Source organism: Calliopsis andreniformis, chromosome 4 (genome assembly GCF_051401765.1).
Source record: "Calliopsis andreniformis isolate RMS-2024a chromosome 4, iyCalAndr_principal, whole genome shotgun sequence".
NCBI classification, from domain to species: Eukaryota; Metazoa; Arthropoda; class Insecta; order Hymenoptera; family Andrenidae; genus Calliopsis; species Calliopsis andreniformis.
The window spans coordinates 1,238,141-1,257,132 of NC_135065.1; the positions used below are offsets into that span (position 1 = coordinate 1,238,141).

The following is an 18,992-nucleotide window of genomic DNA, read 5'->3' on the forward strand; positions in this document are numbered from 1 at the left end:
TTTTCATATTGTATAGAAAAATATATAGAAATCCATTTAACCCTTATTAAAATGTATGTCACCTCCTACGTAGCATTATACCCTCAGGTTTGAGAATCTGACCGTCCGATAAGAGTTGACAAAGATTTGAAGTTTTCACGGCCCGGCATCATACAGTTCTGACTGTTTAAGTACCTTAAAGTAACTTCCGATTGATCCGGAACATGAACACACTCCGGTATAAGAACAGAACGCCACAAAGCATGCACCAGTATCAGTGTCATTCGTTTTTCAGCCTTCGAGCGAGTAAGGTCGTATCAATCGGTGCTCTGTACAGCGTCTAATTCAGTGAATCCAGTCAGTGAAAGTGCGTATTAAGTGTACATAGTATTTCTTTTTCCAAATTGCAGTTTCCAGCTTTTCACTCTTTTCCTCCCGCTTGCCACCGCTGTTTCTGCCTTCATTTTTCTCGTGCACGTGCTCGCTACACCTTAGGCGGCACATGCCGCTTGGGCAGCCAAGAACTCAGAAGGGGAAAACCCCTTATGATCGTGATACTCTCACAAAAAACGTTCCTGATGACGTCCAAACTGTAGAAACTACCCCGGAAATAACAACACTAACGGCAGCACGGACCCTCAAGGTGCTTCAGGACGTCTCTCTCTCACAGTTAGCCTCTCCAACCATAAAGGAGGATCACATATTGTTCCCTCAATTAACAAACATTAATCTAACAGATTACTTTCCGGTGAGTGATGCAGATTCATATACTAAATTCTTCTCAGTATTGGAAACCTCGTCCCCGACACGTGGCGAAGCGAGCTCCACGATCGTTCCTGTAATGGCGTCTGAGACGGTGACCAACAAAAAAAAGAAAACTAAATCTCCGGTGTGCTCAAACTCAGCTTCGTTACTTAACGTTAAACACCTTACTCTTTCAACTAACCCAACCCATTTGGCCACTCGTCTTCCAAATGTAACATTGCTCCTCGCTGTATCAAGTGTGGACAAGCCGATTACACTCATGAGTGCCGTAAAACCCTAGACGAAACTCCTAAATGTGCAACCTGCAGTCGCCCACACACTGCCAACTATTCTGAATGCTCCTCCCTCCTCAGGTACCTCTAGAAGAGGTCTCAAACCTCTACAACTTCAACTAATACCTGAAACACCACACAGATAAGTTAAACCCTCACATCAAATTCCAGGCACCACCTAACAATTCATTCAGACTCTCCTCCTACAGAGATGCACTCCGGGGTCCCCTGAAGACGTCTCCCTCTCATATCTCCCTTCTCTGCTATGGTATTACTTGATCTAACTTAGGCTTTCGACACTGTATGACACTCCGCACACCTCTATACAAACTCTCTAAGTTTGGTTTTCAAATCTTACCTCATATCCAGGCGTATCGCAGCCACAGTCAACAACCGACAGGCGGAACCGATTTTCATCGGCGCCGGCATACCACAAGGTTCCAACCTTGGCCCTTGCCTTTTCAATCTATACATAAACGACATTCTAAATAATCCTAACATCCAATTAGCTCTATACGCAAGTACCTCGAAGCAACCCTCGACTCCAAGCTAAATTGGTCCCCTGCCGTACTAGATCGCATCTCAAAGACCAGAGCTGCGGCTGGAGCTCTCCACCGCATGCTTAGCTCCCAGTCTTACTTAACCAAACAACTACGATTCATCCTATATAAGTTGTGTATTAGATCAGTTCTCACATATGGTTCACACGTCTGGATGGTCGCACCCCAGACCTCACTAACCAGGCTGCAATAAACCGAAAAGAGGTTACTACGCATACTAGCTAACAAAAGTCCAGACTATCCCACTAAAAAACTTCACAATGAACTCAACTCGGAGAAGGTCTTACATTACATTAGGAGATTAGCCGCAAATTACGATGTCTTGGAATACCCAAACCCGCTCATCAAACTCACCGGATTGTTCGATAAAAACAAGATACCGTACCGCGCTAAAGCGCTGTTTTCTCTTAATCCCTTGCACTGTGTGTTAAAACTCTCAGGAAAAGAAACCCATATCACTCTTAAGACTCACTCTACTACATCTCATACTTGGAAAGCCTCCTAAACACTGAGTCTTCCGCCAGTTCGGCGGTACTAGCCTCATGCTTGCCCCCCCCCCATCCCTTGCTACCCGGTTCCTCTCCTTCATCCTGACTATCATCTCTTCGCTTCTTTTATTTTTTCCACTCCCCATATGACCTTCATTATCTCTTCACTCTCTTCACACACGCCATTGCTCGGTGCGCTGCCTGCTGATTTCTCCCCAATGCATGCTAATGCACGCTATGGCCGAACTGTTCATTTGATCTGGCATGTTGCCTTCTTTCAATTGGGGTTTTTTGAAAATTTTCCCCATTCATTAATCGTCATCCCAATCAACAACTTAAATTTAGGAAGGTTACCCCAACGCCACAACCTATCAAGGACTTCCGGTAAGGGGGCGCAGCAGCTCCCAGGGACGGTATACCTCCACTTAACGAAACAAGGAACAAAAAAAAAGCACGCACCAGTATCAGTGTGTCTCTTGACCCCCTGATGAAGCTAGCTGCAATGCTGGCGAAACGTTGGGAATATAATTTCAGAAGGACACGGGTTACACCCGAAAGTCTCAACAGTCAGAACTGTAAGAGTTAACAAATTGACGGTCATCCTTCTCTTTCGAAAAATATTTCAAATATAAAAATTAGCGTACGCCATCCTCTTACGTATAAGAAACATTACAATTCTTTCTTCTTTCATTCCTTTTTCAAGCAGTTATTGTTTGCAGAAAAAAGTGCTAGTCCGTACCATCACAAATACCGTCTATATATACGTATACCAACACTTAATGTAATCTTTAATCTATACAAAACTCAGTATTATTAACAAATAAAAATATATTATTAAGTTTCTCTTAGTAACATGAAAATACTTATTTACAAACTAAAAATATGAAGACATTTAATTATGAACATTCTCGTTTAAGGTCCATCTCAGATTGTGTCAGGAATTACAAATCCTTTCTAACATAACTACTTAGTACTTAATTATAAAATGGTTTAAGCATAGACAAATGTATTTTATCAGTTATATATGTACATATTTCGTCAACATGTTGTTAATATATAACTTTGTTACATTTCTTCATTAAAAGCAAAACTCTTCATCTAATAAGAGCGCAAATGAATGAGTACTAGTAACGATAACGATATCGGTATGGTTGTCTATAATTAAAAAGCGACCTGCCATCGATTGGATTGCAATTATATAATGCGTCTCCTCTTGTACCATCTGGACAAGTACATACAGCGATATGGCGTCGCGCAGTACAAGATGCAGTTGGTCCACACTCTTTACCAGTACAAGGATTTTGGCAAGTAAAATCGATACAAGCTTTATTGTCCGGACATTCACTGTTTGTAAAACATTCCCCACGTTGACAACTGATTAACGCGTTACCAATATAGCCAGTGGGACAGGTGCAAACTGGTCTCTCTTTCCCTGTATTATCATGTCCTGGAGTACAAATTGCGCTCGTTCCACATGGATTCGGCTCGCACAGATTTCCTGTTGATGTCAATTAATTTCGGATCAATAAGATAATCTCTTTTAGTGTATAATCTCAAATTACTCATGAATTAGTTGCTGTATGAAAAACAAGGTATGGAGAAGAATTAAATCGGTTTGAACAGAACGTACATAATTTCGCATAATTAGTTTTTTATAGATGAATGGGTAAAAATTATATCACACTGTATGGCAGTCTCGCTGTATGGCGGGATTGTAAGCTGTCGCTTGATCTCGTTATGTAGCCAAATTTCGATGTTAATGTATGTTAGCAAATGCCCATTCAAGTTTTCAACGTCCGCAAGTACTTTTATCACGTTTTTTGTTTAGCATTTCAAATGCACGATAATTTAAATAAAGAAAAATGATCCTGAAGTTCATTAGCATTTTCATAAGTTTGAAAAACACATTGTAAATACTATTATAATGCATTTTTTTCATATATTAGATATTTTTTACTTTTTATAATATCTCCTTTATTAGTTACATTTTGTCTTTAAACATTAGAAACTAGTTGTATTTGTCTTATTACTGCACACGCTCATTCACTCGCTCATTCACACGAAAAATCGTTTTCTATTTAACTTCCCATTGGAACTATCTGGTTTTTAATGGTTTGTTGTGGCGAATATATCCACCGGGTGTTTTCTTTTTTTAGTCTTCTTAGTCCAGTACTGTAACAGTCTTTTACTATGTTATTTAGATGGGAATCTATCCTCTTTTTATGTGCTATGTTAAGGAGGTGTAATTCTGTTTTCACTGGCGTAACGTTGAGGGACTTTTAAATATCATCATTTCGAACATACTAAGGTGCATCACTTATAAATTTTTTTTTATATGTGTTAGCAGCTGATGACCAAAGTGGTGCTCCATACGCCCAGATTGGTTTAATAAGGGAGATGTATGTGCCGCTTGAGCTTGATTTTAAATTTTGATTTTCTTTTTGGTAACCAATATAATTGATCTATTACATATTTTATTTTTTTCCTTGTTTCTTGTACGTGTTCTTTCCGGATAAGTTTTCTGTCTAATATTAGTCCGAGATATTTTGTTTTTTTTGTAGGGATTGTCTCGCGACCGATTTTTATTTCCGGAGGTGTCAACGTGCTGAATGTGAAACATACATTTGTGCTTTTCTGAACATTAATTTTGATCTGTTTATTATCCATTCAGTTTTTTAGTTTTGCAGTTTTTGCGTGAGCTGTCTGCCTGTTTCTGTAATATCACTTTCTTTCTCCATTATTACTGTAACATCAACAAAGGTAAACATGCTATCTTTACCCAGCTCTGAATATATTGCCTTGTGGTACTCTTGATTTGCAGCTTTTGCTAGATGAGTATGCTGCATTGATCCTGGTGTAGAAGTGTCTATTGTAAAGATAACTATTTACTAATTTTGCAAGTAATTTAGGTAGTTTGTTTTGTGTTAGATGTTTCAATCTGTTGCGTGATACTTTGTTGAATGCTTTTTCAATGTCTGTAAATATACAGTTGCAATGTTGATGATTCTCAAATGAGGTTAATATTTGTTGTACTACTCTATGTGTTTGTTCGATGCAATTGTGGCCTTTTCTAAAACCAAATTGGTAGTCAAGTATTAGTTATTTGTTTTCTATTTCTTTTAGTAGATATTTCAGAATTATCCTTTCCATTATCTTTGATAAAATGGGGGTAAAGAGATTGATCTATAAGATTGGCTTTTTGGTTTTTTGAATAAGAATAATTTCTGCACATTTCTATGCCGAAGGAAAGTCACCAACTCTTAACATTGAGTTGAAAAGTATTGTGGTGAATCTTACTGTTTCTGGTGGTAAATTTTTCAATATCTTTCCTGTAATCATATCCAAGTACCTTTTTATTATTTAGCCGTTCAATGTGTTGTTGTACCTCATGTTGTGAAATCTGCATGCAGAAATTCTAATTACTGATTTGAATTGTTTTTTGGTCAATTTCTTCATGTGTATCCTGATTTGTTTCAAAGATGTCCTCCAGGTATTCTGCAGCCAAATCTTTCATCCATCTAGTGTTTGTCCTCCATTGAGGTATTTGTTTAATAGGTCTTTTAATGTTTTTAACTGTTTTCCGTAGAGAGTAGTTTGTCGCAGAAGTAGTGTCTAAGTTTCCTATGAATGCATGGAATTTTTTATTCTTTTGATCTTGCAAAAGTTGTTTTACTACGAGTTTATCTATTTTTTCAACAAGAAAATTAGGTATATCCATTTGAGTGCTTTCTGTAGCCTGAGCGTTTTGTTGTGAATGTTTGTTTCAGATTTTGGTTTCCTTGATTCATTCTGGTTGATATATTTTGTGGTTCCTGTGTTAGTAGCATTTCATGTCTAATTCGTTCCATTTGTTTATTTCGCAGTTTAGGGAACATTCTTGCTTGTATCTCTTTTCGAACTTTGCAGCCCTTATAATTTGTCGGATGCTTTCCTTGACAGTTCACGCGTGTGACGTTGTCTGTTCCTTTATCTTTAGAACATAATGAAGAGAGATTGAGCACATTTTACGCAGAAAGCTTTGCGGTTACAGTAATTTTGTGTGTGGCCGTGTTGTTGACAGTGTGCATATTATGAAATATCCCTTTTAGATTTTGGTGGTTCTACTTTAATAACGGTATTAACTAGTCTTGTGATTTCATATATGTCGTTGTTTGGAGCTGGTTGTAGTTCGATCATATGTAGTGAGAGAGATTTACCTGCTACCATGCTTTCTAGATTTACTATGCTAAATACTTTATGGCCTAATTTCTGTAAATCATTTTTGACAAGCTGAGTGGATATCGAATGGGGAAGCCCTCTTATAACTACTTTGTATCATCTTGAGTCTTTTGGTTGAAAATTGTAATAGCTGATTGCATTTAATGCTGTCACTATTTGATGGTATGATTCTGTTTTTCGGTTTATATTTTGGTTTGTGAGTTGAGTGTATGTTTCAGCGTGTAGTCAGTGATTTTTAACTCTGTTTGGATAAAATTTAGTAGCGAGTAAAGTACGTCTACGTTAATGAATATTGGTGATGGTTTAGGTTTCTCTCTTGATTAATATAAATATCTCTATTTTAAATTTTCAAGTGGCTGGAATCTGTTTTAACACTCTAGTGTAGGATTTAGTAACCATTTTTGTGAATTTTGTTTCTTATTTGGAGTATTAAGTGATTTGTTTGAGTTAGATGATCTAGTGATCATTCCCAATGATAGTGAATTTTGCCTCTTTTCTATTTCAGCAGTATACGTTTCGATCTTCCTTTTCTTAACTATTTCCTTCAGTATTTTCTTAACTATTTCCATGCCCGTTGTTGTTGAATCCTCACTTGTTTGATCAGCGTTGTTCATCTCTGGTGGGATGTATCTGTCTCCTGTTTTTCTTATTTTTAATCAGATGTTTTCTAATTTTTTCGGTTGGACCACCATTGGATGTCCGAGCACGGATTTTTCGTTAAAATGGTATTTCTTGATAGATTTGTGTCACTATTATGTATGTAGGTACACTGTTATTGAGTTCACTAGTAATGTGCTTGTGTTGAGTGTTTATGTGTATATTCTACGTATACTTCAAAGCATAATTAAAACATGTGTTATCTTCAAAAGTCGATAGGAGACTGTAATATCAGATATTGTTACTTTTTATCCTCATAACTAATATGTACAGAATGTAAGAAAAGTAGATATCATGGCAATGAAAGCAGGATTTTACACCTCTGGGTTAGTGAAGATCTGTTAAAAAAAGGTTCCTACAAAATTAAACTTAATCATTTGGAATTAAAAGTCAAATTTTTTTCTTGCATCACACTACTCATCACGAAAATAAAAACTGTGAAACCAACCATAGATCAAAACTCAAAGTTTAAAATTTCAAACTCAAAGTTTCAAAACTTAAAGTTTAATTTAGTTTCTATGCTGATTATACAAAGTAATCCACATAACTTGCATACCTCTATAATTTTTAAAGTATGTGTTGTACAACACATTTTTTTATACAGAAGTTGTATGGTTTGGAAGGTCATATTATGTACTGTATATACTTTTTTTTTATAGTTGGAAACGTTTCAGAGATTTGAAAGACAGCTTCGTTTTTAACTTGGGTGTTACATTTTTTATACAAAAATATGGAAAAATGTCGAATTCTGAGTAAAAAAGTATTGATAATTGAAGAAAAATATTGAGATTCAACGTTATCGATATTTTCCAATAGTTTTTCACTATTATTAACAATAAATTTCATTTTTGCTTTTATCTTGTTAGTAATTGCGTAGAAACACCGATAGTTCATTGCGGATCATGCGAACACGATAGGTCATTGCGGATCATGATAGACGTGTGTCATGTTGATAAGCATTGTTACGTAAATACCGCTGTTCTGCAGAAATTTGTAATAATGTTAAATTTACAACATTATGCGAAGTAAATTTACAAGAAACAAAGCGGCGAAATAACTTGTGAATTATGAGGTTTAGAACTAATAAAGATCAATGCCTTTTTACTCATAATTCGATATTCTTTCACACTTTGGTACAAAAAATATAGCTTATCAACACTCAAGAAAACGAAATTGACCTTCAAATTTCTGAAACGACTCCACCTATAAAAAGAGCGTATGTACTATATAACATGACCACTCAAGTTGGAGAGCTGTGCAAGTTGAATAGACCATCCTGTATTTATAATATATAGTAATTCAACTTTATCGGTTTAATATCTCGCAAATATTAGACTTAAGCAGTATTTAGACTTAAGTACTTCTCACAACTATTCTAATTTTTGTTGCTATATTAAATGTTCACAAGTTCAGTTTTCCTAGATTGATTTTATTTGGAAAGGTATTCATCACAATTTGTCTCCTGATTAGTGCGAATAATCAACATCCTATGTATCGTATCACTGTTGGCGATTTGGATATCTAAATCTAACGAGTCTAGCACAACGTACAAGGTGATATGAAGATCATATACATTTTGTAAATAGAATTCTAATGAATTAGTCGATGAAGTTCGTTATCTCCTATCCATAACAAAAAATTAAATTATGTTATTATCTTCAAAGAAGATCAGTTAGACATCTTCAACGCAAATAGTCTCTATTTCCACTACTTTGTAGATTGCCGCAGCAAAGCAGAAGAGAACGGAAAGAGCGAAAAAGCTTCAATAACAAGTTTTGCAAAGTCTCAGATGCCAAACATACAGTATCAAAAGCTTTAGCAAAAGCGCGCTGAATAGATTGTAGTAACCAACTTTGCAATCTTTAGTGACGATCAGTCCCGATTGCGATTTCCAATGGAGACCAGACTGTATTTATGTGAAAAATCATTAGATTACATTTTTTAAATTGACAGTGGGCATTTTTGTTTACAAAAGGATGGAGACTAATGAGATAAAGTTAATCATTTGCATTTCAATTTTGAACATTTGAATATTTAAGTGAATTTATAGTGTACATTTCTATTGTTTTACAAATTGTTTAATAAAATAGCATATAAAATGACATGATTGATTTCATCTCGTTGACCTCCATCATTCTAAAGACAAAAGTGTCCACTGTCAATTCAGGAGAAGTGGATATTTCAGAACCACTACACAATATTAAGATTAAAACATCTCTTAAACTGATTTTTCGACATAAATAGCTTAATACTTTTTTTATAAAAAATATCGTCGATTAATGCATTAGAAATTAAATGATTCCTCTTTAAAAAATGAAATAGATATCTAACCTTCAAATGACCTTTCTATTCCCATCTGTACAGAAAATAAGGTTAAGCCCCCTCGAAGTTATTAAATCCTTCTCTACACCATTTATTTACACAGCAAGTCATTTACAAGTAACTAGCAATTATAGATTAAAATCAGACACTCTGTATAACAATTACTTACGTCCATCAGGCATACAGCTGAAGAAAGGATTGCCAGTCATGTCTTTTGGGCAACTACAAACAGGTGTGATATCTCGTAAATGACAATCAGCATTTACCCCACAAACTCCATCACAAGGATTCATACATTTCTGGTAAAGACAAGCTGGTTTGTTCGCAGGACAATCCGAGTGGGCGACGCATTCCGGTCGACAAGCTATGAGTGCATTTCCTAACCAATTCTAAAACAGATTCCAATCAGTTACAGTTTAAGTTTTGTATCTTCGTTTACGACTTACCTTTGGACAACTACAGATTGCTCGATGATTAATGACTTTGCACTCTGCGTTCGTGCCACATTTACATGGGCTTTCGCATCTGAAGGAGGCAGAACAAGCCAAATGATTAGGACATTCACTATCGCTTTCACATTCATGACGGCAACCACTTAAAGGAGATCCCAGGTAACCTGGCAGACAACTACAAACTGGTACTTGGTTTACCACTTCACACTTAGTGTTCAGACCACAAGGATTAGGTTTGCAAGCGGCCTCTGAAATGGTTTCGTTAAATGTACAACTTTTTTACTTCAAAAATAGATATAGTTGATTCAGAAATCTGTGGTTGTAAAGCAAAATGGTCTAAATCACGTTTGTGTTTTCGAAATATCGGCGTTTAAAATTTTCATCTTCGATACTATCTCATGAACTTGTTCCCCTGAACCCTTATTTTTAAGTGAAAAAACTATAGAAATATTGAAAAAAATATACTTTCTTGTTTTTGAAAATACAAATTCTATATTCTACATATCAATTAAGAGTTCTGACGCGACTTTTTCGAAAGTTTGACATGGATCGTTTTCCTTTACAAGAGAAATATAGCATGGTCACAAATTATTCAAGCAATGAAATAAACATGTTTGAAACACTAGGACAAGTGAAAGAACAGAAATATTGGAAGATAAGGACTTTAGCTTCTTGCAGGATCATGATCAATTATCTGTCTATATTAGACGGCACTTACACTCAATGTCTTAACGTACCATGTTATATTTCTAAGCAAACTGTACTTTAAAACTGCACAATTATATATTACTAATAATTTTTAATGTAATATATATACGTGAATGCTTTACGTACGAGGATCTGCTATCCGACACACAGCAAAAGGATCTCCCGTCATTTCAGGAGGACAATAACACGTTGGAACATGATTTCGAGTTTCACATATAGCGTTTATACCGCATAGACCGTCACAGGGATTTATACATCTGTTGTTTGTACACACTTTACTATCACTGCAGTCTTCATTAACTACAAAATTAAATATGGGTAATTAAACATATTGCCAGAGATGCATAAAATATTTTTTCTTAAATACTCACTCTGGCACTCTACTCGAGTACAACGAGAAAGAGGATCTCCCATATGTAAATTCATACAAGAACAAACTGGTCTGCCATCACTGATTGTACATCTTGCATTTACTCCACACGTGTAGGTTTCGCAACCACCTTAAATAAATTAAAGCATTTAAAATACAAACAATTTATTCAAAGAAACGGTACTCATGCAATAAAACTTAAAATTTAATCGAGTATTTTAATACTTTTTACTTGAAAATCACGTATTTAATTAAGTTATGTAACTTACCAATATTTCCAGAGTTAAGTATCCTTAACTGATAATTACAATTGACAGTGACAATAAATGAAAGAATAAACAGAACTGCAGTCTGTGAATGATCCATGTTTACAGTATTTCTGCAAAGATTGATCTAGTTTAAAATCGTGTATCAAGTAACCGTCATTAGGAATCAAGTATCCTGCAAAAAATTTTTAAGATTAGTTTACCTGCCCGTATCCGCTGAACGTATCCGTTCTCTGCAACTAAACTAAGCGGATTAACGGGTTTCCAACAAATAACGAAAATGATTGCAGGGCCCCACCTTCATTAACCTTCAATCCCACTTCAAATTTTGCCCACGCGTGCCCCTGACAATCCTTCGATGGACATCGCCTACACATGTACTAATTCAGATTCATTTCAATGATACTAAGAAACTGGTATTGTCCTCAAACAGGAAAAGATTCAATTGCTAGAGCAGTATTTTCAAGTTCATTCCTCAGCATAAATTAAGTATATAATAGTTTATCATCGGCCGACATCAGAACCTAATAAGAAGCGCTTTACCACGAGACAACCACATCTTCTATTTTTAAAAAATGAATATTTTTCCTCTCCTTTTAATTTTAAAAATAATTAGATTATGCTATATTTATTACGATCTATGTAAACATGAAATAAGATTGTTTTTTTAAATATTTGTTGTAAGTGAATTTTCTAAATTGTAATATTATTTAAGTGAAATTCACACAAGTGAATTACAAAAAAATATTATAACATGCAATACAGTGACCATGAATAATCGTACTGTAGCTTCTCATTCGCCATGATAGACAATCATCCCGACAACCTTTCGCTCCAAAAATGGATCTGCCAACGCAAGTCATACTGCATGTACGTTATGATCATCGACGAAATAATCATCACGCGCTTAATTGGATCATAAGATCCAGATAAGTTATAAGGCCTTCGAAAATAAACAGGAAAACAGTTTCACATTTATAGAACTGTCTTACATGAAAGCAAAGAGGTTTAAAATATTTCCGTTTGAAGTTATTATCTGTAATAAAAAGGGCATTATAAAAACAATAATTCTTAAACTCACAAAAGAATTACCCGAAGTGATAATTTCCGATTTCTATGAATCTTTTCAGCATTGTAAAGTAAACAAAAATATTCGATACCTTTTCTTTATTGGTTCTTTTTAATATTAAAGGTGTAAAAACGGTCTTCAAAGTTGAGTGTGTAAAACACATTTGGCCTGATTTCTTGGAAACTATTAGGAACAGAAAGAAGATTAAATTGGGCTATTATGTATTTTTAAATGTCAAATCTGCCAGTGCAAGTTGTTGAAAATATCGATTTGATGAAAAAGTATACTGAAAAATAACATATTTTAATTTTTCCGTACCAAAATAGAAAATATGGATATTTTAATATGTTAAAAAATATATCATTTTTCAATATATTTTTTTAACAAATTAGTATTTTCAACAACTTATACCGGCAGATTTAACATTCAGAAATATGTAATCGCCCAATTTAAGCTTTTTCTTTTCCTCAATAATTTCTGAGGAATCAAGCCAAATGTATTTCCACTTTCAATTTTGAGGGCAGTTTCTAACCCGTTAAAATGAATAAGAGACCGTTGAAAAAAATTTTCAAATATTTTCTGCTATTCCACAAGTTTGCAAAATTTTATAAAAATCGAAAATTATTCCTTCAAGTAGTTCTTTCGTTAGTAAATCGTAAATTCTAAAAATGCCAATAATGTTTATCTAATTCATTCTGATGATTTATTACAATAATTTAAATAACTTACTAACACTTCATATTGTATGACAAATAGTTATTTCGTCTTAGGAACACACCTTGACGCATCTGTTTCTAAATTTTTTTTTAAGTGTACAGTAAAAAAAGTCAATATATGCGTAAAAATACGAAATTGTGAAATAAAAAAACTAAAGATAGATGAATAAATCGGTAAATGAAAGTGCTCACATTCGAGACAAATTTACTGGATTATGCATCACTTGTACAAACATTTAGACGTAGAAATTGAATAACACGTTTGATTTTCTGTCCTATTAGTTTTTAGATTATATCCAAAGTCAAAAAGTTCTCATAGCTTTCAACTATGAGAGATTACTGATCTTGAGCATTTACACGGTAACAAATGAAAATAGGTGACTTCGATTACTTTTGTGCTTGCTTTTTAATCTATTTAGGTATATTTTTTAAAAACTCTTCATATGCATCGCCTATCTCATCGTCTTCTTCAGATAACCATTTTTCGTCCTCGTAACCATGTTCTAATATCCTGTAAACAACATCAATGTACATATTATTTATACGAAGCTATTTTAATTTATCATAAAGATAATTTAAATATAAACATACACATGGTTTTCTATATTTGTTGCACTATCCGCGACGTCCTCTAGAAATTTATTTTCTTCTGCAGTTAATACTTTGCCGTCAGGGCCGTAAAAAACAGGTTCATCGACTGCTTGATTAAGATTTACTGGCTCCAAAGATTCGACAGTAGAATCTGCAGAAGTTTGTCCCCAATTTCCGTTTCTCAACTCATGTACACTATGCACCATGCGTCTCACGTGCGAATCCACTCTGCCGGTTGTTACAAGCTCTGTTAATGAACGCATCATATTCTCCATCTCTTTACGACTTCTTCCTTTACCTTTCTCTAATGTGTGACCTGCCAACTACAAGTTCATTCAAATTATTATTCTATACTATTTAGTAAAATACTATATAATAAAAGTGTTACCTTGAGGGCTTGACAAATATATTTAACAGAATTTAGGGCGGGCTTCTTTAAAACAACAATAATGAGTTGAATTAGTAAGCCACCCAAATCAAAGGCAGAAGTATGTTCCATCTGAGTAACCAGCTCAGCTAAAAATAATATTAATCCATGACATCTCCTCTGTTCTTCTTCTGTGTGGTCGTCCTTCTGTTTCCAACTGGAAGCTTGACTTTCCATTTCATGTTTACATCTGTTACCAATTTAATAAAGTATTATATAAAGTTATATGCAAAATAATACCACTTATAAAGTTGAAATCCAAACGATTTGAAATAATGTACTAGCAACTTACAAAATATATAAACTTTCTCTGAATGATGTTTGCTCAACAGGTTTCATACCATTATCCAGATATGTACAAAGTCGAGCACCACTGTACCGAAAATTATCTTCGTTTATAGACTAGAAATAATTTAAAACATGAATGTAATAATTACCTTCTCGATGAAAAATAAATAAATAAAAAAAAAAATCGATAGAACATTTACCTGTTGAATTATAATTTTTAAAATTTCTCGAAACTGACTAGGAAATTCTAAATAAGATCTAAGATTATTTATGAGTGGTGGCACAATTGAAGTGAATCGGCCTGGATTTAGTATTAAGGTCTGTATAACACTCATCAAATTCTGCATTACATTTGTGAATTCAATTAAGTAATTATCTTCATCTCCACTTGATTCCTACAATCATAATGGAATTAATAACTGAGCATACTTTTTATTCATTGAATACTTTTCAGTGTATGTACCTGATGTTTATCTTTATAATCCCCTGAACCTCCAAATAAATTTCCATGATCTTGAATATCCACAGCTTCATGTTGCTGTTGTGAAAAATTGTCAAACTGCTGAATTTGTCTTATCTGATGACAGTGCTGTAGGTTATCATAGGTACATACAGAATTTTGGGCTTGTTGCATCATGTCTGCTTGAAGAGATGTTTCACGTGCTAATTGTATTCTGCCTTGAACTGATGACATTGATGAAACTCTTGCTGATGATTCGTATTGCTACATATTAAAAATATTAAGAAATTTCAATAGTTCAAGAGAAACAATAACATACATTGTACAACATAATATACTAACCGTGGGCTGCTTAATGGAATATGATTTTGGAACAAATACTTTTGCATTCACAGACAACTTTGATTTCTGAACAATGTCATCGTCTATTTTATTTAGTTTATTTTGCTCTTCTTTTGATTCCATGGAAGCTGCAATGAAATTAGTGAGTTTCATTGCTGCTTTTTCAATTTAAATATTAATATTTAAAATATAAAAATAAAAGTGGACTCTGTGAGAGGGAGAAATAAGAAAGCGAATTAGAAAATAAAAAAAGGGTAAAAGCAGTGAATTAGACAACACAAAAAAAACTATACAATAACCAAAGAAGAAGCAGCATAAAAATCTGATATATGAAGTAAAGAGATAGATAAGGAAATAAAGAAGATAGGGTATGAAGGATAAGAAGTACTAGAAATGACAATAATTGCCAAAATGAATAGTTGGAAGAAAAAACAAAAAGCAATGAAAAATAAGAAGAATTTGAGTAAGAAAGCATATACAGGGTGTTTCCAAACACATGGAACAGTTTTGGCTAGTAGGTTCTAGACACGAAGATAATGAAAACAGTTCATGTGCATACATGTCTGGAAGTGCTTAGTTTTTCAGTTATACAAGGCGCCTCAGTAACTCTGTTATAACCCTGTACATTATTTTGTACTGCACAAGTGTGTTATTCTCTTTCAAGTCTATAATCCTACCTCAGTCATTTACACTGCTGGAATATCTCTGGGCCAGACAGGACCTTAAAGAGGTACATCATGCAGATAAGTACTGACCCAGTATTTTACACTACATGAGATAAAATATTTACTTTGAAAGTATCTTACGTTATCAGAAACACCCTGCATATGACTAGAAACATTTAACTTTTTAGTTATATACTATTTTGTATTTTACAAACTATATTTTTTTGTATTTTGTAAAAATGTTTTTTGTAGGATAATATTCAGAGGTAGCCCAAAATAAATACAGACCTTTATCATACAGGTAGGATTTCCTATAAATATACAATACACATGTACAAGTGATTGTCATACATGTCTGGCCAAAACACTTATAAAAGAATAAATAGATATGTTTCCATGCAAAACAGTATGGAAATGGCAAACAGTGTTGTGATCCCACTTTAAATTATGCAAAAATTCATTATTAGTTTTACTGACACCGCTTTTCTAGATTTATTATAGATAAAAAATTCTGGGATGTGACAAAATAAGTAAAAGCTTTGTTATTATGGGAGTTTAGGAAAAACCTACATACTTTGTTTTCATAAAATCAAGTTTATTTCTTAAAAATGAAAAAAATTTAATCTAGAAACAGTTTGAGAAAATATATCCTAAAATGATACTTTATTGTCGTTATAACTTGTCATTAGAAGTATAGTTCTATACTAAAACTTCTGTAATGAACATTACTAGATAAACTTATAGTTCACAAAATGTTGTGAAACACATTGTCAAAATGAGCAAACATTAACATATTTATAATTATAACATATTCGTAATGAGTGGCCAAACCATGACTCACATAATATTAAAATTATTTAAAACACAATTATAAATGAACGTATTGTCTTAGTATGATATCTTTTATCTATGTACAAAATATTGTTCCAATAATGAATATGACCCTCAAATATTTCTAAGAAACAAAATATTATACATTGTATAATACTGTGGGAGTAACTGATAACCTTCAGTAAGAAAAATGCATCAAACACATTGTAGAATTCAATGTAAGTGTTTTATATAATGTTTTAGCATAATATAAATTGTATAACAAAAAAATCATTTTTACAATATTGTAAGCAAATTATACACATAATATCCAGCATTCAACATATTAATGATGGATACTGATTGCAAAAGATATTATTGCTTCTATACTATTATTTTCATATTATTATTTCTTTCTTTTATGAGTCATTGATAAGGTTTATATTAATTTCATATTTGTAACTACTTCTGTTGGAATTTAATCAATGACTATGTAAACCATAAATGTTTGCATAAAGTGATCAAATCATGAATGGGACATATACAATTCACTTTTAAGCTGAAGTAGCTATCACACGTGAAGTAAGAGACAGACATTATTCTAACTCAAACAGATAATTTAATTCATAATTTATTTTCATATTTAAATGAAAAATATAAAATACTCTGTATATTTATTACATGTTTTCTTGGTCCACAAAATCATCCCATAACATTCCATAAAAATGCAAACTATGATATTTTTCTAGAAATGTTTGGAATACTTTCTTGAGTATCATATTAATATCATGAAATTATGACTTAGATATTAAATTATTACAAAATATCTATTTAAACATATTAGATATAAAAATATAAATAAATATAAAATATAATCACCTATAGAAGATTTATACAGAATATTCAGTTATACTTGGAAGAAAATTTATGAGGTGATTCCATACATCAAAGATGAAAATCAGTAGTAATATAACTGTATTTGAGCTTTTCTTAATTATAAATGTTTAAAAAGCAATGATTATAATAATTACTGAAGCAAGGGAGCACTTGTCTTATATATATAGCTGCAATAGGAATTAACAAACTCTTATCCTAGACAGTGACTATGATAACAATTATTGCGCTTTATGACCTCACTTGTACCACAAGCTTTACAATGACAATAATGCCATTTAATATACTGAATATCAGACGAATTTTTTCAATTTTTAAACGCTTACAATTAAAAAAATGAAGACTTAATTGCCCTTTACATTTCTCTCACCTATAGTCAAACTCTATATGTAGAATCAACAAACATGTATATATGTTTACATATTTATTAAATGCTAACAAATTATGGTTAAAATCCTAGATATCTTTTTTATTTTGAATGTATGCACCTAAGTCATTACTGTATTTAAATTATGTAAAGTCATTATCAATTGAAAACATAAGAATTATAATGTCAATAAAACAGAAAGTATACATCTACGCACCAAAACCTTAGTCCTCATAAATGCATTGGCCAACAGTTACCTTTCAGAATGTCTTGTAGAAAATGAGTTTGCACTCATTACAAGAACCTTGTAACCTGAATTTAAATGTGAATATTGCATGATATAAGAAGAAACATGCAAAGTAGAAGCATATATAAAATTCTTAAGTAGGTTCAATCGTCACAAAACTGCCTTCTTTGATATAAAGTAAATTTCATCATTTAACCAAAATAATTACTGAATACTAAACTATATGTATTATGATAGAAAATCGAAAGATTTTTTAAAGAAATAATAAGAACCTGTTGTGTGCACCCCAGTTGTAACATGATGAGGCCTTCTTAACGCGGAAGATTCCTGCGTGCTGGAAGTCCATAGCCCACGATTTCGACTACGAGCTGCTTCACGTCGTTCCATTTTTCCGTCACCACTTCCATCACCTCCGAGAGGATCCATCCTCTCCGTAGTAAGAGTTGCACGTTGATCACAAACAATAGGTCGAGGTTGGTCAATTGACGATAGCCGGCACAAAATTGTCACCCACGGATAGATTCAAAATGTACACTTAATAATTGCATGTATATTATCGTCATATGTCCAATGTTTCCGAAGAGTCCGTTAGGTCCGTTATCCACGATAAAACGAACGCATGCCGCCTTCGTAAACAGAATGTCAAAAGGAAGGCGAGCGAATTATTTCCGATAAGTGTTAACTTCACTTCACCGTTAATCGACTTCGATCGATGTTCGACCACGAGAAGTTGGTTCATTGAACGAAGAAAATGTTTCTCGAACTCGAAACACTTCACTATATAGAGTGTTGTAAGGCAATAATACGCATTCTTACACGGAATTTTTAAATACTTGCAAAAACAATACAAAAATTAACATTATTAATCAAAATAATAAAATAAAATATTTATGAAAAAATTAAGTTTAAAGTTCAAATGAAAATAACGAATATTCCTTATTTATGGTGTAAAATGTAAATAAAGAAAATATATATGTGTGTAAAATATATGTATGCAGGCATGTATATTTGTATATATATATGTGGCACAAGTAGAAAAGAAAAATCACACGTGACTTG

At 33.2% G+C, this 18,992-nt stretch overlaps 2 protein-coding genes across 4 annotated transcripts; both read right to left on the reverse strand.

Annotated features, from left to right (window-relative positions):
• Window positions 1-483: 483 nt before the first annotated feature.
• On the reverse strand, window positions 484-12,070 carry LOC143178381 (uncharacterized). 2 transcript variants are annotated; one of them, XM_076377003.1, is made up of 7 exons: window positions 11,356-12,070; window positions 11,061-11,232; window positions 10,793-10,921; window positions 10,548-10,721; window positions 9,708-9,961; window positions 9,431-9,650; window positions 484-3,562 (listed from the first exon to the last, which is right to left on the reverse strand). In XM_076377003.1, exons 2-7 carry the CDS (start codon window positions 11,155-11,157, stop codon window positions 3,189-3,191), a joined length of 1,248 nt encoding a protein of 415 aa, XP_076233118.1. In that variant the 5' UTR covers window positions 11,158-11,232; window positions 11,356-12,070; the 3' UTR covers window positions 484-3,188. The 2 variants fall into 2 exon arrangements, with proteins under 2 accessions (XP_076233118.1, XP_076233117.1); XM_076377002.1 differs by having other exon boundaries at window positions 11,061-11,170; window positions 11,261-12,069.
• Window positions 12,071-12,795: 725 nt separating this feature from the next.
• On the reverse strand, window positions 12,796-18,623 carry LOC143177903 (polyadenylate-binding protein-interacting protein 1). 2 transcript variants are annotated; one of them, XM_076376212.1, is made up of 9 exons: window positions 18,206-18,622; window positions 14,951-15,078; window positions 14,762-14,872; window positions 14,612-14,686; window positions 14,349-14,543; window positions 14,153-14,262; window positions 13,822-14,050; window positions 13,434-13,756; window positions 12,796-13,353 (listed from the first exon to the last, which is right to left on the reverse strand). In XM_076376212.1, the coding sequence occupies exons 1-9, from the start codon at window positions 18,357-18,359 to the stop codon at window positions 13,254-13,256; spliced, it is 1,425 nt and encodes a 474-aa protein (XP_076232327.1). In that variant the 5' UTR covers window positions 18,360-18,622; the 3' UTR covers window positions 12,796-13,253. The 2 variants fall into 2 exon arrangements, with proteins under 2 accessions (XP_076232327.1, XP_076232326.1); XM_076376211.1 differs by having other exon boundaries at window positions 14,612-14,872; window positions 18,206-18,623.
• Between the last annotated feature and the right edge of the window lie 369 nt (window positions 18,624-18,992).